We start from the raw sequence: 22,686 nt of genomic DNA on the forward strand, positions 1-22,686 counted from the left end.
TTTGCTGTCTGTGTTTTAAATGCGCATCTAAAGTGTCAGCGCTCTCCGTATAATGTGTGATCTGTGCTGCGCGTAGCCTCACGTGTTAACGTAAACAACTCAGCTAGTGATAGTTTTTGTTTGGCCTCTAGAGGCCGCTCTCACTCTGTATAATGCCAGCACTCTCTTCTCAGCGCTCTCATATTGTGTAATGACTACGCATACTTCTTAGCCGATCCAGCAATGGACGCAACCCGGAAAAACTATCGGTGTGGATTTTTGCAGATAACGATAGTTCCAGCAATCAACTATCGGTACCGATATATCGGCAAAACCAATGAATTGGTCGACCTCTAGCCTAAAGACACTCAAACACCCTAGCAACTAGCTATCAATGACCTAAACCACTCAAAATCCTTAGCAACCCCCTAGCAGTGGCCTAAAACCACTCAAGAACCCTAACAACCCCCAGCAGTGGCCTGAAAACTTCTTTTAAACCTGTTAACTAGCTATCAATCCCTTAAACCCAACACCCTACCAACCAGCTATCAATGACCTTAAACAACTCAAACACACTAGCAACCCCCTAGCAGTGGCCTAAAGGAACTCAAACACCCTACCAACCAGCTATCAATGACCTCAAACCACTCAAACACCCTAGCATCCAGCTATCGATGACCTAAACCACTCAAACACCCTAGCAACCACCTATAATTGGCATAAAACCACTCAATCACCCTAGCAACCCCCTAGCAGTGGCCTAAAGCCACTCAAACACCCTAGCAACCAGCTATCAATGACCTCAAACCACTCAAACACCCTAGCATCCAGCTATCGATGACCTAAACCACTCAAACACACTAGCAACCACCTATAATTGGCATAAAACCACTCAATCACCCTAGCAACTCCCTAGCAGTGGCCTAAAGCCACTCAATCACCCTAGCAACCCCCTAGCAGTGGCCTAAAGCCACTCAAAGACCCTAGCAACCAGCTATCAATGACCTCAAATCACTCAAACACCCTAGCAACCACCTAGCAGTGGCCTAAAACCACTCAATCACCCTAGTAACCCCCTTGCAGCGGCCTAAAACCACTAAATCACCCTAGCAACCCTAGCAGTGGCCTAAAACCACTCAATCAACCTAGCAACCCCCTATCAATAACCTAAAACCACTCAAACACCCTAGCAACCTAAAAACACATCAGCATCTTGGCGGTGAGTTCCTCTACACAGACATTTTCTTCAGATAAAAAAAAAATCTTATCATGAACACCACTTTAAAGACCTTTTAAGATCCTTTTGCTCCTTTGGCCAATTTTTTAATAATCTTTAAAAAAAAATTATTAATTAATAAAGAAAAAATAGGATAAAAAAATAATAAAAAAAACGTCTATTTCAGTTTTGTAGAAAGAAATACTGTGAATCTGGTAAAAAAAGTAAAGAAAAGAAAAGAAGCCTTAAGTGCCTAAACTCAGATCATGACGCTTATCATATAACAGGAGTGTTTAAGCATTCAAGACCTGATATGACTGCTGCTGGCGTGGACGTTTTATCAACAATATGCATATATGAGAGCGGGAAAATGAGATAAGAGAGACAGTATGGCCAATGAGTGAAGGGTGAAAGTGAGGAAAATAGACCAAGGAAAATAATGCATCTAGATCAGAACAAAGTTCAACAGAAGGTCTCAAGTCAGACCTGGATCAAGGTGACATTTTATTAGCGTTTGCGGAAACTAAGCACTTGTTCTGCTGAGGTTCTTTCAGGTTGCAGGTGCATACAAAGCATCAGTGCATTTCGACCAATCAAATTCCAGGATCATAACAAGCCATTGTATAATGCAGATTTCAGATTGCGTTATCTCGGTTGACAACAGCTCAGATGGAGGTTAACACTGCCATGACAAATCTGATCAAGTGACCTGATTGCTTTATTACGATATCAACTCATCAGTTGAATCATGTTAAATATTAAACCAAACTCTCAGTGGTGAGGTTTAGCTAATCAACAAGCTTGGGGAGAAGAAGCAGAATTAAAAGAGTTTAGCATCTCGCTCACCTGCACATGGTACTGCGATGTCTCTTGCATGATGACATTCGAGTTTGAGTACTTCTTTCGTTGTTCTGAAAGAAATAGAGATGCAAATAAGACCCAGGGGAAAAACACGCTATCTTGAGTTCCTCGTATGCAAAGTCATTTTTTGACAGACATTCATGCAACGGATATAAATACTAGTATAAGTTTGTATGTGCAGACAAACACACTCTAACCTGAATAGTGCCACATTTTGGTGTAAGGAGCGTCTTAGGTCACTTAAGCGAGACGTTTCATGTACACGGACAGAAAAACTGATGAAACACCAGCATTTGCATTATAATTGTGAAACGCATCAATACAGTTAGCGATACAATGCTTGTTTATGAGTCAAAATCATATGAGATACAGGAATAAAAAAGTCTCACTCTTACCTTTCAAACCAGTGAATTCAAATTCAACTTTCTGTCTACAAATCTGCATTAAACATCTCCATTGTGTTAAAAACTCCAGCTGTAATGCTCGAACTGATGGACTTACTGACTGGAAATTTTCTGACAGGTTGGAATCGTGTTTCACCCGCCTCTTTTATGCGAGGTCAAAGGTCAGGCCATGTAACGCATGTAAACTCTTCCTCCCCTCTGTCAATGACTTCAATATCATATCGCTGTTTGTTTTACAGCGGTCCTATAAATCAGTTCAGTATGCATGTTGCACGAAACGAAACACTCGACTTCACGTTTGCTTTAGAACGGATCAAGTCATACCCAAATTTCAGTGCCCATATGTTGCTCTTTTATTGCTTTTCATTGCAAACGTCGGTATCTTTCGCACAGTTTGAGACATTCTTGAGATCTCTTCTGACATCTAGAGGACAAACATGATAAGTTCGGGGTCTTAGGTAACACTTAAGAGTACAGTAAATGACTCAGTTAGGGTTTAAAAGGCATTTAACAGACATATTAAGTTTAGTTCAAGGTTAAAGCGCATAATCAAAGGGCGATTCTCTCTTGAAAAGATGTTTTGGTTCAGGACTATGTTTATGGTGTTCTAGTTATAGAGTTGTAGTTCGCTGTAAGAATAATGATAACAAAGTTATGGTGTGTTTAAAATAGTTAAAGAAACACCGGTATGGACATTATGTCATGGTGACTGAATGTTTTTGAGGGTTTGTCTCTCTCACTGGTTGATTCATTCAGATAAGCCGATCAAATGTGATATTGGAAATATGAATGAATCACTGAATCACTGTATGGGGGAAAATAGTGGAATGCCAACAGAGTTTATGTACATTATATTACCATTATTGGCATATTTAGACTTTTTCTGACTAATATTTTTCTTAATTACTTAATTATAACAGCTATTATTATAAATTATTTTTTATTTGATTTTATATTATTCTTTAAATTAAGAATAATCCAGTCTTCAGTGTCACATGACCCTTCAGAAATCACTGATTTGCTGCTCAAAAAAACATTTCTGATGATTATGAATGTGGAAAACAGCTGTGCTGTTTCATATTTTTGTGGAAACCGTGATCCGTTTTCTTTCAGGATTGTTTGATGAATAAAAAGTTCAAAAGAAGATGGAAATCTTATGTAATATTATTTTTAAAAATTCCTGACACTTTTGATCCGCTGAATTCTGAATGCGTCCCTGCTGGGAAAAAAACAGTCATATGTATGTCATATGATATGTATCATATAAAATAATATTTGATTTGATGTTTTTTATGCACCAAAATTACACAGCCAAGCAAAACGAACACAAATTTTGGCATGCCAATAAAGCGCATTACACTGAAACTGAATTGAGAGATAGTGTGAGAGAGGGTCATCGCCCTGCGCGAGTCTCTGGGGTTAAATGACCAGAGATAATCATTACCTCTAAATGAGCACATGTTCTTATCAGCTGCTTCACGGGATCACATATCTGAGGTACATTCTCTCACAGCCCATCCTCCGTTTATCTCTCTCTCCATCTCTCCAGGAAGTCTTCTTCACACTCTTTCCTCTCTTCCTGTTGGATGGAGAGAGTCGACGGTTTGCATCTTTGTGTAAGTCGAGCTGCGTGCATGTGTTATTCATGTCTGACATTTACTCCAAACGCTTCACAGCATGTCGACAGCTCACAACCAGCGAGATCTAAACGCTGCACGGGACCGACTCCAGCCTCTCGCAGCCGAGAGGGATTCTGGGTCCGCGATAACTGTGCTAATTTAAACTCACACCTGCAGTTTACCTGAAATGAACCTCGTCGATCGATCGAGAAAAACACCAATGTCGATCTCTTTATTATCTTGACTGTATCTCCTACACTAAACTTAAATGGAGGTTTAGGCTTTCGGCTAAATTTTACACCTGAGAAAAAGATTAAGTTAAGGTCTCAGAAGTGTCTCAAACTGTGCTCAGATACCAAAGCCTGCCATAAAAGTTGGAGATCTGAATATGAACTGCTGCTATCTACAATCATTTCATAGCAATGTGCGTTAAAGGCCTGTTCACACCTAGAACGATAACTATAACAACAAAAATAGTTATAAAAATCGATCTATATATTAAAGAATAGCAAAGTTCACACCACAACTATAACGATAACGGCACAGAGGAATCATTTCATTGGACTCACTTTCAGAGCGATTTTTTTCAGCTGATGAATGATAAAAACATTGACAGCCAATCAGAATCCATCCTGCTTTAGAGAGCTCGAGCATTTAAAGTGACATGCGACAAAACTGCATATAATAAACTGAACGATATCGTCCACTGACATTAATACAGTTATAGTTATTTTCATAGTTTTTGTTCTTGGTGCTTTAACTGTGCAAACTTTCTTTTTTAAACTTTTGTCACTATTATTATTTTGGTTAAGGAATTTCAGGAGAAACATCTAAGAAAAAAGTTACTTGAAACTCCTTAACTATGAAAGAACAACTTTTGAGCAGTATTTTCCTTTTGCTCTGGGTAATAAAGTTATTTCTTGTAGACTTCAGGTCTAACTGTCACATTACTTCTCCTGACAGTATTTACACTTCGGCACTTTACAACATATAAACTTCAGTTTAAACAGGACGAAAAGATGGCCTTCAGTTGAAAATCTCTACGCTGGAAACTTTGACCCTCAAACACAAACATATTTGCGCTCACACACACACACACAACCCGTCAGGCAAACCGATGTCCTAAGGTGACTGCTGGAGGTCTAGTAACGCTATCTGTCTCACCTCTCTGTCACTCAGCGTCTCTCACCTCTGCGTGTCTCTCACCTGTCTCTCTTTCACAATATACACAACTGCCTTTCTCTGTTTGACTCTGTTTGGACTCCATTTAATTTAACTGTATGAACAAAACAAACAGAGACATATTTCAAAATATCATATTTCAAAAAGCCAAATAGCTTTGGAACGACATGATGAAGATATTGTCTCTTTTTATGAAGTATCCCTTTAACAAAACAACACTAATTTGTTTTATATACTCTACCATTCAGTTTAAGTAAAAAAAAAAAAGTATCTTCTCCTCACTAAGGCTGCATTTATTTGATCAAAAATACAGTAAAAACAGTGAAATATTTAAAAAAATTAAAAATAACTGTTTTCTATTTGAATATATTAATCAAAAATTCATTTATTCCTGTGATCAAAGCAGAATTTTCAGCATCATTACTCCAGTCTACATTTCTGATTATTTCTGATTGTGCTGCTTAATATTTTTGTGGAAACTGCAATACATGTTGTCAGGATTCTTTAATGAATAGAAAGTTCAAAAGAACAGCATTTGTTTGAAATAGAAGTCTTTTGTAACATTAAATATATTTACTGTCACTTTTGATAAATTTAATGCAATTGAAAATAAGATAACTAAACTTTTTTTTTTTTTTTTTGACCTCAACAAGCCCTTTTATGTTTCAACCACCTATAGAGAAACTTTCCACCCATTCCTGATGGATAAAATCAAGTCCTAGCCAACAGTTGAATATCCCATTTCCCTCATAAATTCAATCACAGAGGTAAAATACACTGGAAAAAATGATTAGTTGAATTTAATCAATTTTTTATCGTAAGTGCTTGCACACAATTGATTGAATCAATTTTAGTTCAACTTAATGCATTTGTTTAAATGTAGCTAAAATCAATTGTGTGCAACCACTTACGATAAAAAAAAATTGATTAAATTCAACAAATCTTTTTTTCAGTGTACTCTAGGTTGCAAATACAGTCTCGTGTCAAGCAAACAGGAACAGTCCGAATAAACTGTAACCATCAAGACCAAACCTGTCTCACACACAACCCCACTGCAGCTCCAAGTGTCACCTGTCGTGATGCTGCCGTGCCAATCGGATACGGTGTCCCATCTGGACACAATTCAGGGAACGCCATCTGTTACACATGGACAGCAAGAGACACACCTAAAATGTCCAAACACACACATGGCGTCCTCTGCGCTTACAGTTTCAAAGCACCATTCTAACATGCACAGTAAACGCTGATATATTAAACCACAAGGGCGTCGCTTTGCAGTTGCAAATGTGTTTTGGGTTTTTGCTATGAGGTTGCTTACTGGAAATTTGAGTTGTATGGAGATAGTGACCTCTAACTACCACAGGCAAACATCCCAACCATCAAAAAAATCCAATAGAAAGGAAAACGGACAGAAGGTAAAGGCAAATGAGAGAAGAAACCGATTTAACGTATTACATTACTGTTTACAGGAGTGTAGGAGTCGTAATGCTGCCCTGAGCATGAGATCAAATCGGATGAGGACAATACTTCAACCGAACTGAGCTGAATAATGACACTATTGTCTTCTACAGAGCTGCTGCACAGCTGACGATTGACCAATTTATTAAACCAAACTGACTTGAGCTGAATAATGACACTATCCCAGCTAACAAAAATGATCTGTTCCCATTAAGTTATGAAAATGTAATTGCTGAATGCTCTCTGAACGTTCAAAACGTCCAGTTTATTCAAAGTTTTAAAGGGTTATGCGAACATTCCATTTCATCATTCTTTGAAAGTTATCGGAACGTTACTTTGGAATGTTCTCTGAACCTTCTGAAACAACGTTAGATGAACGTCCAGTCAAACGTTTCGAGTAAAAACATTCCATGAGCAATGTTTAAATAATGTTTCTGTGCTAACTTTTTGAAAACGTTATTAAAGGTCAGATATTTTTGAACAGATGTTTTATTAACATTACTAAAAGAACGTTTGCTCATAACTTTGAGAGAACTTTACCACAACATTCCCTATGATTGTCTTCTGTAGAGCTGCTTATTGAATTGAACTCGTTTCATAACTGATGGATTTTACACACACTGTAAAATATGATTTTTCAAAGTTGCATTGGAGTGCGTTTTACAATAAAAATACTATTTCAGTCTTTCTACTTCAAAATTTCACATTTAATTCAATGTTACTTGCTTTACATCAAAATATAAATTTGTGTCATATTTGATGAAGTTTGCATGATTGATTCTGTTAATTATCCTGTTTATTACTGTGATTCAGCTTTGAAACAATCTGTATTGTATAAAGCACTATATAAATAATCTGACTTGACTTAACAGAGCCAGTCAATCCTAACAAACAATGTCTTTCACTCTTTTATCAGGTGATGGTGTGATAAGTGTGTGGGGGTTTGAAGCGCTCCTGCTCATTTGCATTGCATAAATCTGGTGATAGATGGGAGATTTTTTTGCATGTGCTGGTTTGCAGGGGGCTGATGGGAAGGGAAGTTAAACCGAGGACACGACACAGTAAAACCAAACCACAAGAACAGATTTAAAGGCACGGCTCATTGCATATGAGCGAACAGAAATGTGAAACTTTGCAAGAGCATCAGGTTTGTGTGTGTGTGTGTGTGTGTATGTGTGTGAGAGCTTTCTAGGCAGGACTAAGTGTCGCCCCATGGGTCATTGCCAGAGTGCAGAACACACAAAAACATGCTGTGTCTCTTATGTAAGTCTCAGGTGCATAAATGCAGACACGCATAAACACACAGATGAATTGCACAAATCCTATAAAGAACATGTCCTAGTCATTTTTCACCCCCAAATCTAAAGAGAGACATAAGAAATTATATTTTGCATAAAGAAAATTATGTTTATTTGTAAGGCCATTAAAATATTTTGCATTGTGACTTTAATGCTTTTTTTTTTTTTCACCCAAAAATTAAAATGATCCTATTTACTCACCCTCAAGCCATCCTAGGTGTAAATGACTTTCTTCTTTCAGCCAAACACAATCAGAGTTATATTAGAAAATATCCTGGCTCTTCCCAGCTTTATAATGGGAGTGAATAGCAACTTAGATTTTGAAGCCCAAAAAAGTGCATCCATCCATCATAAAAGTAATCCATGGGGGGTTAATAAAGGCTTTCTGAAGCGAAGCGATTGATTTTAAATGATTTTATTCTCCTTACTGTAATGAAAAAATATATTTTTTAAACTGTATTTATTTTATTTATTTATTTTTGACTTAAAATAAAACAAAAATCATTTTGTCCTGGCAGCATGATTTTCATTGATGCATTACCCCATACGGGGGGAAAAAATCTTATGTCATTAAAGTAATTTTTAAAAGTTTAAAAATGATAAAATAGTATTTAATAATTTTCTTCTGATTTTGGGGTGAAATCGTCCTTGAGATTCTTTCTCTCTCTCATGTTAGTATTACTGTCCAGTATGTTAACAGCTTCCAAAACTCATCAATCACCTGTTAAAACACCATCCCTGTTTCTCTCGACTTCATTACAATAAACCATTAGTCAAACGTCCTTTAAGTGTTTGAGCCACTGAAATGATAAATGTAATTCAGTGTAGGAAGGATCTCTCTGCCCTCTTCTGCATGTTGCCCTCTCTTACTTTCTTTCTTGTTTTCTCAAAAGCTCAAAAGCCTCTTTTATGTGCATGTCAGACCGGGTCGAGCACACGCCCCCTTTTTCCAGACACACCCGACTGGGCACAGAGGCAGACTGTGTGTACATTTACTCCGAGACGCACACCCCCGGAGACACACACACACCTAGTCGTCATGACGGCAGGTGCATAATAAACACCCTGCTTTATGCGTTCATTTAAAGTTGTCCACTAGTCTCACTAAGAAAGGCCATTTATGTCAATGTAAAAATAGATATCTGCTCAAAGGTTCTTTATTGGCATCAATGGTTCCATGAAGAACCTTTAACATCCATGGAACCTTTTTATTGGACAAAAGATTCTTTATAGTAGGAGAAAAAGAAAAAAAAACAGTTATTTTTTAGAATGTTCACTGAAAGGTTCCTATGAAAGATGTTCTATGACATCACTGTGAAAACACCCTTTTGGAACCTTCATTTTGGAACCTTCAATATTATGTAGAACCTTCCATTCTACGACGGATCTGATTGGTTAAGTTGCATTTAAAGTCCTTGTAAAATAAAAGTTATACACAAATCTGTGATCAAACATCCATTGAAGTCTATATTAATGCTTCAAAGCAAATCAGTAACACCAAAAGTAAAATACACCAGAAGTAAATCGTTCCCATTATAAGTGATTTGTCTGTCACTCATGACCTCAACAGTGTGGGGTCAGTCTGAAATGTCCGTGCACACTCATTTGATAGGCAAACGTCTGATTGTTGTGGTTTATCTGAATCGCAGCGAGGCCTGTCAGCAATGTGAGTATGTGTGTGATACGCATGCAAATGTCCTACAGTGCGACGCACACGTTTACATATCATACAGAGTGCCTTTTTAAAGGAAGCAGGAAACAGGATGTGATGTCATAGAAGGGGGAAGAGCCATACAAACACACACGCAATAAACCACATCCATGCACAGCTATGTCACAGGTAAACATTGGGACTTATTTATGAAGGTCACAGTGATTTTGACAAGTAAAATTTGTTTTGTTGATCCTGAAACAACATTCCTGTCAGAAAATGTCTTAGCCCTATCCTTATCATTACCCCTAAATCTAACCCTACCCATAGGTTATCCCTAAAATCAGAGGGAAATGACCAGTGAATAACACTGATGTAGAAGCACATAACCCTGGTTGTAAGCTTAAACTTGATCTAAACTGTAAACTTGTCCCTCAAATCTGATTGGTTGATTGGAATGTTGTTCCAGGATCAACATAGATGTTCATCCTGGAACATGTTGAACTTGGTGAAACCAGGTCCACCATCCAGGAAATACATGCAGACCAAACAGAATGGCGCTTGCAACTCCAATGTCATGGGTTCGATTCCCAAGGAATGCAAGAACTGATCAAATGTATAGCTTGAGTGCAATGTAAGTCGCTTTGGCTAAAAGCATCTACCAAATGCATAAATATAAAAAAGAAGTATATATATATATATATGAAGAGTTCAGATGCAAAAGCCTCTAAGTGCCATCTGAAATTTTCTTCTAGAATGATCATTTTTATAAAGCTTGTATATTTAAGTTAAGTAATTTCACTTAAATGACAATTAATAGGTAATTTGCATTGCCATTTAAGTACAATTTTATATACAAGCTTGATAAAAATGATCATTCTAGAAGAAAATTTCAGATGGCACTTAGAGACTTTTGCATCTGAACTCTTCATATATATATATATTTATATATATATAAATTAGTATTGGTTTTTTTATAAATAAGGCACATTATATTTGATTTGACAGATAATTTCTTGCCGTAGCAACTTAATAAAATGTACAAAATATATTAAAGGTGCTTTTGGCACCATCTATTTAAAATATTTTTACTTAAAGTTAAACTAATATTTTATTTTATTTTTACTGGTAATTACTTGCTCACAGCACTTTTAATTTACAAATAAATGTGACGTTTACTTACCGAACAGGGTCTTGGCACTGATCTTGCTGTCCGATCTGGCCACCCCACTGCAAAGAAGAGCAGATGAGGATGAGGAGGGTGGTGGACGATGTCTGCTCTTCATCACTGTACAGTCTTTAGTTTTGAATGAAATGTTCTAGACGGCTGCACTGGTCTAAAGTGAACGCTGCATGGCACAGATCGTTTGAGACTGAGATCTACAGGTTGTGAGAGCACAGGCGAGTGAGGGAAGGGGAATGAGTGAGACACACAGACACACAGAGACAGGCTGTTTCCAACAGGGCAGGAAAGCAAACATTCCCAAACAGTGCTGCTCTGTTAACTTAGACTGTAACATGCACACACAATCTCACAAAAAAAAAAAAAAAAAAAAATCACTAACTACAGGATGTTTGGCTAGGTGTGTGTGGGTCCCAAAAAAACATTTGCAAAAGTTGCGTTCATTTTACATGCATATAATGCCAGAAACATGTTATTTGAAAGTATGCAAAATGCATTGAGCCAATGCACTGCAAGCTTGCTGTATCTTACAAGAGCATGTCCTCTTGTGTTTCGTAAAATAGCTCACTATGCAAGTTATTAGTTTGAAAAAGTATCATCATAACATGAAAATAAGCAGTGAATTTTTTTTTAAATTAACTACAATAAAAAATTACATGTACTAACGATATTACTAATGTAATTATATATAGCCTATATATATATATATATATATATATATATATATATATATATAATTAGCACAGACAAATATACGAAAAAATATATTTAAAAATTCAAAAATAAGTTAAAAAAAATTCAACAAAAAAAAATTCAAATTGAAAAAATATGAAAAAAACCCACCAAAAATTGCTTGTCTTTGTATTTATATAATTCAATGTTGAATGGTCTGATTTAAAACGTTAAATTTTTCTATAATGCGACATTTGCGAAAAACCAATACTAAAATGGAACTAAAACTGTATTTATACAATAAAATATGAACCATTAAAAGTAAAACTAATTACAGCTAAACTGATTTAGAAAATCAACTAGTGAACTTTAATAACTGCTCAGTACTCTAGGGGGCGATGCAGTTTCCTTCGAATGTCTGTTCTATTAAACCAGGTACGTTGCAATCCAGATAACTAGATAAAAGACATAACGAGATACATTAACTTTAAACTGTTGCTCCATTTATCGACCGTGCATTGAGGACTTGCATTGCGTTATGAATTGCGACAACATGTAAAGTTGAGCTTGCATAGTTAGAAGCTTCTCCATTCACGTAACCGTGTGTATTCGAGCGCGAGACTTACTTGCTTGGTTTTGTTGGGGTCCCCAAAACATTCATGTTCTACGACATCCACCTGTGACAGAGAGCGAGACATACAAGGGTCATTGACACCAAACTTCACTGCAGGAGATGAAACACATGGCACAGCAATTACAGTAAATCCCTGTATTTTGTACTATAATATCTCGCTGAACTTCCCACAGGGTGTGTCTGACCTGTATGAATTGTGCAGTAATGCACTAATGACTCTTAATTTGAATAATTTGAGGTTGGTCAAGACCTGCGCCATCACTTTGGCCTCTTTAAATTGTCACAAATTGCCAGCTTACTTTGTCTTAATCTCTCGCTAAACACAGAGCTATTTTTGTTTTCCACGTCTCCACTTCTCTGTTTCAAAGGCCTTTCCATTGTTTCTTTCTTTCTCTGTCTTGGCCGCTGTGAATAATTCATCTCTGTGTGACTCTTGAGGCTCATGACTCCTTTGAAGAACGGTAAATGTATCAAACAGAGCATGAACCGGCGGTCTCCATCCTGTCTGCAATCTGCTCAGCTTTTGAACAATAAATACGTCATTTTAAATAAACAAGTCATTCCAAACAAATGGAGGTTCAAAAGACATTTTCTAATCACTCCAACACAACTTTAAACTATCCAGTTTCCTTAAATTGAGTAGAACATTTTTCAGCATTTTACAACAATTTTAAAGTCAAAGTTTTTTGGCTTTGAATGTGTGAGCCTTATTGTTATCTATAATCTAGTGTACTCCAAAACAATGACAAAATGTGCTCTAAGATAAAAGCATTCAAAACTTGCAGTCTCGCACTTCAGCTTCTCATCAGATTTTCTGTCCAATCAAATGCTCTCTAGAATCTGAAGCTCCGCCCCCTACACTATCAATCACTTGTTCACATATTTACTGTTTTCTACATGGTGAATGGCACATAGTGCACTATATAGGGGATAGGGAACGATTCAGACAGTGTAAATATGCTTTCCATTGGGGCGAATGAAGTCTGGTTTCACGTTAGTGTCACGCGAACCACCGCAGCTCCGGTCCAGAGACACGATACGACAGCACAGAGCGGATCATGTGATCAAGTCGGCGCAGACCACAAAACATATCAGACCCAATTGAATTCTGCACAGAACGCTGTATTTTAAAGCGATATGGAGGAGATTCAGAGGTAACTGTGGCTTTATCGAGCTCGACTCTGGCCAAGCTGTGATATAAACAAAACGCTATTGGCTATTTTTTTTAAAGGGGAGGAGCTGTTCGATATGCCCCGCCCTGTCTTCCTGTTTCAGTGGAAATTACGTTAACACATTGAATAATGCTGCGCGTTTCAAGGCACTTCAGTGGACTTTTAAAGCCTCGGAATTTAGAGTTGAAACTACCAAAATTACTGTTTTAAAATACATCATACCATCCACATTATTTGAACTATTCAAATCTAAAAACTGATGAATTATTAATCATTTTCGAAAACTTCAAACAAATGTCGTATCAAGAACGTTTTCTCATCTCATTGAGAGAACTTGCATCAATAACATCAAAAGAACGTTCCATTAACATTTTAGGAACATTTAAAAGCATGTTTATACAACGTTAGCCCAAGCATTTACTGTTGCAGTCTTCCTACACTGTGAAAAAAAAATTATGTTCTAAATAAAATAGATTATTGGATCATGTTTAAATCATGTTACTTGCCATTTCTTTGTAATAATTTTGCAACATTTACAAGCAATTCCTTTATCAAATGTGTCGAACGCCTCACTAAGCCTGTTTTAACACAGGGGTGTGATGAACCGCAGTGTTGTTTTGGTTGTATCTGCTCTGCTGTCCGCTGTCCCGTAAAGATGCTGGACCAGACAACAGCAGGCTGGCAGCCCAGCCTGAAACAAGACCTGCCTCTCCTCGGGACACACACATTTTTCAAACACCTAATTAATTACACACTCTGAGGCTTCACACACAAATAAACTCCCTGGCTCTGCACTTAACAGTGCATTCTGGATCACAGAGGAACCTTTGCATGTGTGTGTGTGTGTGTGTTTATAATAATATGCATTTAAAATCTATAGAGAAAAAAAAGTATATATCCACCCTAAATAAAAGGTTAGCAGGTCTGAAATGTCATAGTATAATTCACACACTGACCTCAATAACAAACATCATCAGGTGAGTTGATGTGGACTATAGACTAAAGGAGACGTGATACGAAAAACACGTACACTCAATCATAACAGTATGCCCGTCATATATGTATAATCATAAGTCACTTTCAGTATGAGATGAGGATCAACATAAAAGGACTTTGAACTTGTGTTACTGGAATCAACCTGCTTTTAAAATCCTTGGGGAAGGTGTGTCAGAGGTACAGGAGACAGTCTGACGGATGCCAAGAGCTGTGAATTACTGAATGAAATGATCATTTCCTCATCCACATGAACTGGCTTCAACATGTCATCTCATTTTATTGTTGTGTTTGGAATGTCATACGATACTATTATTTCTACAGTATGCAGAAATGCCAATTTTCTGCATGCATGTAATACCAGGAAGATCTAAATTTGCCAAAACGTGCATTATACAACCAGAGCATACAGAAAATTGGATTGATGTGTATTTGCAATGTAATGCGGTCTTGTGACAACACTGTAGTATTTGTTTGAAAGGTTTATAGTACACTACCTGCTGTTTTGCATGCTATTTTTAAAAACACCAGACACCATGCAGTACACAATGCACAAGACATACAGTAGATTCCAACCACAGACACAGTGTGCAAAACCTGGCTTCACCAAGTACAACATGTTCCTGGATGAACATCTTTGTTGATCCTGGAACAACATTCCAAACAACCAATCAGATTTGAGGGACATGTTTACAGTTTATGTCAAGTTTAGGCTTACAATCAGGGTTATGTGCTTCTACATCAGTGTCATTCACTAATCATTTCCCTCTGATTTTAGGGATAACTTACGGGTAGGGTTAGATTTAGGGGTAAGGACAGGATTAGGTCTTAATTTTCAGACAGGAATGTTGTTCCAGGATCAACACAATATGTCTAACTCAGCAAAATCATGACGTGCGACATAGTCTAGTCTAAGTTTGTGATGCTGATGCTCTCCATCAAAATAATTAATTTTGTGTGTGTGTACTTGTACAACTATCTTTGTGAGGACCAGTTTGAGTTTTAGACCATTGGAGTGAGGACAAAGAGAGTAAAGTGAGGACATTTTGGCCGCTCCTCACTTTCTGAGAGCCTTTAAAAGCCTGTTTGAAGGTCAAGACTTGGTTTTAGGGATAAGGTTATAATGAGGTTAAGGGTCGGTTTAGGGTCAGGGGTTTGGGTTAGGCACTTAGTTGTGATGGGTAAGGTTAGGGTAAGCGGCTAGAGATTGCATTGTGTCAATGAATGTCCTTATAAAGATAGATGTACAAGAATGTGTGTGTGTGTGTGTGTGTTTAAAATTGTCCCCCAATGAAGACTAAATCTGACAAAATCCACCTTTTGTGTTCCTCATTTGAAGAAAAAGAAAAAAACAGTTTATGAAAGTAAGTAATTTTCCCCTAAAAATGCAAAATTGTCTTTTACAGGAACACTGTAAATCAGTGGTTCTCAACTGGTTTGGCCATGGGACCCACATCTTCCTATGGTCATTGAGCCTCGACCCAAATTTTTAGGAATTTGAACCAAGCAAATATTTTTCTTAAAAACATTTCATACACAAATAACCGTCTCCCTTTACTTAACATACACATACAATTTTAAGAATATCACTAACACTGATGAATAAACAATGAAAGGCGAGGCTGTTAAATAAACTAGTTTTTGTTAATTTTCCTTTAAAATGAAAGCATCTACTACAGAATCTGTAAAACATATTGTTTTTGATATTGTACCATTATTATAGTCACCATTATTATGATCAGTGTTCTGTTTGGATTTCCGAACCACGCATTTGTGGAAACCTTTTTCCTAAAGTTAGAATAGTAGTTCATGCAATTCCATATTAATCTTTCAACAAATACTTAATGAACTTGCTGAGAAAGGTTTAAAAATGTTATTTTGGTTGAACAACCTGTCTAACTTTCAAGTTTAAAAACATAAATACTTTGCAGCTGGTTGCATTACTTTTATAAGCTAAGTAAAAAAAAATGCAGTGAAGAATTTGAGTCAGTAAGCTTTAAAACCTTTATACAATAAAATCAATAAAGGTCTATGGTATGTCCTTATTTAGATAGCTATTCAAACGTGTGTGTAAATGAGTGCCATTGTGAAACAGATTGCAATGCTCTGGTTTTATTGCAGCACCTCTCAATGACACAGCTGCGCATCCAGAGCTTGTAATCTGTGGTGTATCTCTTATCGTGTTGTTTTATTCATTGGCTGTAATTTGGATGATATCTGGTATCACTGGGATTGTTCAGAGAAAACAAAACTGATGCTATGAGCCTGAACGTTTAAAAAGTACCAAGAAACTGTCCAGAAGATCTGTTGCATGTCAACATTAAACATTTACTTGAACAGCAATAAAATGAGAAGTGTATGTTACCAGCAAAAGGATTCAGTAATGCTCTACACATTTTAGCTGATAATACTGAACTGATAATCACCGAAATGTCCCATTTGGTCAGTATTCAGAGATATCTGTGTGTAAGAGCCTCTAACAATCATTCATTAAATGTTTATTTTACTTTCCAATCATCTTGTGTCAATAAATGCCAGCTACTGTCGATTGTTGCTTTACGATTGAAAGCAATGTCCATCATTACCTGTCCATTAAACTCAAAGAGAAAGAACTAGATAACCACACACACACTAAAACAGAGCACTTAAGCCAGACAATAAACCGCCTGCTTTGACCAATCAGAGCCTTCGGTATGACACTCAACAGGCCACTTAGAGTCACACAAACAGTGTGTATCAGTTGAGTCCCTTTGCAATGATCTGAAAGCTGTTACATCAGTGAAATCCTGAACCTAAAGCAAAGTGAAAAACAAAGGCTGTTCTCAGAACAACACACATATGTAAGCTCTGAGTATAAGCATTTGACTATGTAAAGATTCTATCAGTTTCATACAAACACATAGCGCGTGTTTAGCTGATACCACACGGAAGATTTTCATACCTACGTCCATCGAACAGAATACTGTGCTATTCAGGGCTCAGATCGATATGAAACCATGAAGTGCTGGTGTGATTCCAGTAAGAATCCCGTAACTCCCTGGATTTTCTACAGGTATTAGCATGATAAAACTCACTATATATACATATAGCCTAGTATATACTTATAATATATAGTGCCTCACACCTGCATCAATCATATGTGACCCTGGATCACAAAACATGCATTGTATGGGTCAAAATGATCGATTTTCCTTTTATGCCAAAAATCATTAGGATATTAAGTAAAGATCATGTTCCATGAAGATATTTTGTACATTTCCTACTGTAAATATATAAAACATTTATTTATGTGAGTGAATGCAGCACAATCGCGAACATAAATGGAGAACTTTAAAGGAGATTTTCTGAATGTTTTGATTTTTTTGCACCCTCAGATTCCAGATTTTCAGATTTTGTCCTAACAAATCATACATCAATGGAAAGCTTATTTATTCAGCTTTCAGATGATGTATAAATCTCAATTGCAAAAAAATTACCCATTTGACTAGTTTTGTGGTCCACGGTCACATGGATGAAATAACCATATAAACTAGACAAAATAGAAATCCTGCACACTACTCAAGCTTGCATCATCACAAAAAATATTTTAACGAGCAACATTTCAGTCAAATCTGAGGAAGGTCTGTATGTTTAGGTGTTTCTAAAAAGAATTGTACAAAAAACAAACAGTTTCTGGTCCCTATTGACTTCCATAGTACTGTATGGAAAAAATACTATGGAAGTCAATGGGGACTATCAACTGTTTGTTTACCGACATTCTTCAAAATATTGATTCTTCTTTTGTGTCCAACAGAAAAAGAAACTATAACAGGTTTAGAACAACTCGAGGGCGAGTATGACAGGATTTTATGAACTATCCCTTTAAATCTTGTTCAGGTTAACATAAAAAGGGGAAATGCAAAAACGCACCGCACTGGTTGGATATTATGTCATCTATTCAAAGGCATTTCCCACATCTCATGTTTTCTCAAGGTGAATTTAAATGGCTGCTCACTTTAAACCAGGTTTATACAGACTTCACGCTCCTGTGGTATTTGACACACCTGAGCGGATGAATGGACTGGCATTTTGAGGCCGTTCCAAAATTTCCTCTCACAACGTCTCTATTTAAGGCCGCGTCACACACCTCCACCACTCCTGAACTAGTTTTTAACCCTAAGCCCTCATTGTTGGTTCCACCCACTCCACCTTTCATTTGGGTTTTAGCTTTGTTTGTCCAGGCTGCTTTGTTTAATGACCACAGTTTGCTTTGGTTGATCTGCGTTTCTCCAGATGTATTGTTGTCCTGTAATCAGGAAATTATTGCTTTAACTTCAAAACACATTAACAGATTATGCGATTGTGTCGACGTTATTAACAATTGCAGAAGACGGCCGAACAAGTTTCACGGTTGAGCTTCATATTTTCACATCTCATGAAGTTTTGAGCCAAAACAAGAGACTGAACCGTGTCCATTCAGCAACCTGATCTAACGCTAATCTATCACTGCATCAGAGTCCAGTTCCCTGTATCCGCTACGCACCGCAAAACCTGCCATGAGAAAATTACATCGATCCAAACTTGCTCTTTCATAGTTCAAGACACTTAAATGAGAGTTTTATTTAAGCATCTAATTTTGTCTCAGATTTTCCTCCTAAAATGTTTGAGGAGAAATAAAAATTTCTGTAAATTTCTGTCATAATGAGCTATAAAATGAATGTGGATAGATGTCTGATTGATTGCAGACAAATCTGAGTACAGATTGAGACATGGTTGAGATCTTAAATAAGTCTCCAACTCTAGAGATGAAATAAAACTCTCCATTGGACTTTAAAAGAGCAACCGAGACCAATCTTCCAGGACTTTAAAAGTGTGTGATTATCGAGAATATCAGCATTTACAGTCAGTGTGTGTGACTTGTCAACAATGAGCAAAGTCTAGATATCTTGAAAAGACATTCGTGTTAATAAATGAAAGAGGATATTGTCAGCAATTGTCGAATTGACATTGTTCATTTTTAATACTAGAGAAACAGAGTCATTTCACAACAGTTATATTTGTACTCAAAAGTCAAAGATTGTCCCAATCAGTAGTCGCGCCGTGGCGGTGTCACGGTTGACCGGCTGTTCACCACAATGACGTTTTCATGCATGATAAACAAACATCAGCGTTTACAGCCCAAAGGAATCTGTGGGGATTTGGAAACGTGTGCAAAAATCAGGCTCTCGACAGACACATGTTCTTCAATAAAAAAAACAAAAACAACGTCTGCCAGGAACAACATGACAAGTTTACTATCGGTCGACGATTAAGATATATTTTTAATTCTAATTCAATTCCTGAATTTGAACTGAGGTGCACTCTTAAAAATATAGGTTATGTACTGCCATCTATGGTTACATTAAAACCCTTAGAAAAAATAAGTTTATTCAAGTGTGCTATTAGTATACTTCTTTTAAACAAAAAAAATCAGAAAGTATGATTTAAGTCAGAAATATACTTAAAATTACACTTAAGTACTTGACTTATCCTGATAAAAAAGTATACGAATATTTGGCCGATACTTGTACTCAATCTATTGATCGAGATATACTTAAAAGTACAATTAAGTATACTTGGCTTGTAGTTGTGTTTACTCTTTAGATTGAGTAGCCTACTTAAAAAATATTTTCACTTAGTTTATGTTCTGTCTTATAAACTTAAATTGTTTCAAAATATTGATTTATAAAGAAAACAGATATGTTTGTAATTCTTAGTATGTGAATTTTTGTGTAGGATAGTCCACTGGTAGTGTACATAGGAATTGACTTCAAATCTACTTCAAGTATATATTTATATTCATTATATAATAGTATATAGTTGTATTTCAAGTATAACAATTAATACCTGAATAGGAATCTAGTAGTATAAAGTGCAAAAATAGACTAGTAAGCTATAAGTATGTTATGTTCACTTGTAGAAAATGTACAACTATACTTGCAGTATAAAACTACTAAACTAGTAGTTTACTGAGAGTTTACTTCAAAGTGTACTTTCAAAAACTAAAAAAAAAATTGCTATAACTTTGTAAACGCCTCGGTTACGACTGTAACCTCGGTTCCCTGAAGAGGGAACGAGCGTTGCGTCGAGTTTGACGCTATGGGAACGCTTTGCGTGATGACGTCTTGAAGCACATGTAAAATCAGTCCAATGGTGTGGCGGAACGTCAGAGGCGGGTGACGTCACGTACCAGGAAGCTATAAAAGCCGGCCCGAAACAGAAAACGAAAGCTTCGTAAAGTCTGAAGTCGTGTTGACAGGCATGAAGGAGATATGGCAAGGTGACGCAACGCTCGTTCCCTCTTCAGGGAACCGAGGTTACAGTCGTAACCGAGGCGTTCCCTTTCAAGGGAACTCGCGTTGCGTCGAGTTTGACGCTATGGGAACGTCTATACCAACGCCTCCATAGCTACAAATGTCTGTCCAGTGTGAAATCTGGTGAGCAGCACTAGGAAGACAAAACATGAGACCCTGGAGCAGAGTCTAGATCCAGAGAGTAGAACCTGACGAAAGTGTGCGGTGAGGACCAGCCTGCCGCATCACAAACGTCCTGTAACGAAACTCCTGATATAAGGGCCTTAGAGGCCGCCATACTCCTCGTAGAGTGCGACCGGACAGCCAAAGGAGAAGGCTGTCCAGCCGCCTCATAAGCAAGTGAGATAGTCTCAACCACCCACTGCTCATCCTTTGCTTAGACACTGGACCTCCCTTGTTAGGGGAGCAAATGTCACTTTTACGCCACAGGGCAGCTCTGTGGACATACGCGTCTAACGCCCGAACAGGGCAAAGCAAATTATTAGCCTCCTGGTCCGATTTCGAAAGGGAGGAGGACCTCCAAGTGCCACGAGGGAAACGAGATACCAAAGGGGTCTTTCCCCACAGACATTCCACCCAAAGGACTGTGGTAAGCACCTACGGCCGCCACATAAACCTTTAAAGTGGACGGGGTCAGACCTGCAGTGAACCGGTCCTGCAGGAACTCCAGAACTGTACCAATTGGGCAGTTGACTGGATCCAACCGACGGTCACTACACAAAGAGGTGAATACTCTCCAGTTCAGGGCATAAAGTTTCCTCGTGGAGGGAGCTCTGGACTGTAGAATGGTCTCAACAACCTCAGTTGAGAGACCTGACTCTATGAGCTGGGCCCCCTCAGAGGCCAAGCCCACAGGTTCCACAGTTCTGGGCGGGGGTGAAATATCGAGCCCTCCGCCTGGGACAGAAGGTCCCTCCTGACGGGTAGCTCCAGAGGAGGCCCGTCGAGGAGCGACACAAGATCGGGAAACCATACTCTGCCCGGCCAGCGCGGGGCTATAAGAAGCAGGCAAACCCGGTCCCTGCGAACTCTCTCCAGAACTCCCGGGAGCAGAGCAACTGGGGGAAAAGCGTACAGACGTAGCCTCGGCCACGTCTGCACCATAGCATCCAGTCCAAAGGAGCTGGATGCGTGAGGGAGAACCAAAGTGGACAGTGAGACGTCTCTCGAGACGCAAACAGACCCACTTATAATTTCCATATCAGCTCCACCACCTCGGGGGTGGAGCCCCCATTCCCCGGGCCTCGGCCCCTGTCTCGACAGAGTGTCTGCTCCTATATTCTGGACCCCGGGGATGTAGGCTGCCTTGAGTGACAGCAACTTCCCCTGGGACCACAAGAGGATATGGCGTGTCAGCGCAAACCCCCTTGATATAGGCGACTACCGACGTGTTGTCCGTATGTACTACACATGGTGTCCCCTGAGACCTGTGATAAAGCTCCTCAGAGCCCGGAAGACAGCTAACATCTCTAGGCTATAGAATGCCAGGAACGATGATGGTCTTCCCACAGACCTTGAGATGAGCGACCCTCAGGATCGCTCCCCAACCCGTGAGGGAAGCATCCGTCGTTAGCAGTTTGCGACGACAAGGAGCTCCCAGCACTGGGCCCTGGGACAGGAACCAAGGTTTCTTCCACATAACCAAGGCACGTAGGCATCACCGCGTGACCTTGATTGTGCGAAATGGGTTGCCCCTCGGGGAAAAACCCTCTGGTCCTGAGCCACCACTGCAGGGGCCTCATGTGCAGCAGTCCAAAAGGTATCCCGTTGGAAGCTGCTGCCATGAGACCCAACAGTCTCTGGAACTGTTTGACAGTGAGTAGCTGGCCTAGCTTTACACTTCTCACAGCTGCCAGGATCGAAGCGTGGCGATGACAGGCGCGCCTGCATCGACACTGAATCCCAAACCACGCCTAAAAAAGTGGTCCTCTAAAATAGAGAAGCACACTCTTCTTGGCGTTCAGCCGTAACCCCAACTCTTTCATATGGGCGAGAACAACATCTCGATGTTGAACCGCCATCTAATGCGACT

General features: G+C 38.4%; 1 protein-coding gene across 3 annotated transcripts in view; it reads right to left on the bottom strand.

The window, feature by feature from the left end:
- The window catches only part of eps8l2 (EPS8 signaling adaptor L2), a 45,125-nt gene that overhangs the window by 17,098 nt on the left and 5,341 nt on the right, over nucleotides 1-22,686 (bottom strand). The window contains exons 2-4 of one of the 3 annotated variants that reach the window (XM_084095768.1): nucleotides 12,150-12,200; nucleotides 10,852-10,898; nucleotides 2,042-2,106 (exon numbers count right to left, since the gene is read on the bottom strand). In XM_084095768.1, coding sequence (XP_083951894.1) covers nucleotides 2,042-2,106; nucleotides 10,852-10,898; nucleotides 12,150-12,184 — 147 coding nt within the window. In that variant the 5' untranslated portion in view covers nucleotides 12,185-12,200. Of the gene's footprint in view, nucleotides 1-2,041; nucleotides 2,107-10,851; nucleotides 11,103-12,149; nucleotides 12,201-22,686 lie in introns of those variants that run through there. The other 2 variants (XM_084095767.1, XM_084095769.1) reach the window with 2 other exon arrangements.

Source organism: Abramis brama (assembly GCF_963993115.1).
Source record: "Abramis brama genome assembly, chromosome: 20".
Classification (NCBI taxonomy): Eukaryota; Metazoa; Chordata; class Actinopteri; order Cypriniformes; family Leuciscidae; genus Abramis; species Abramis brama.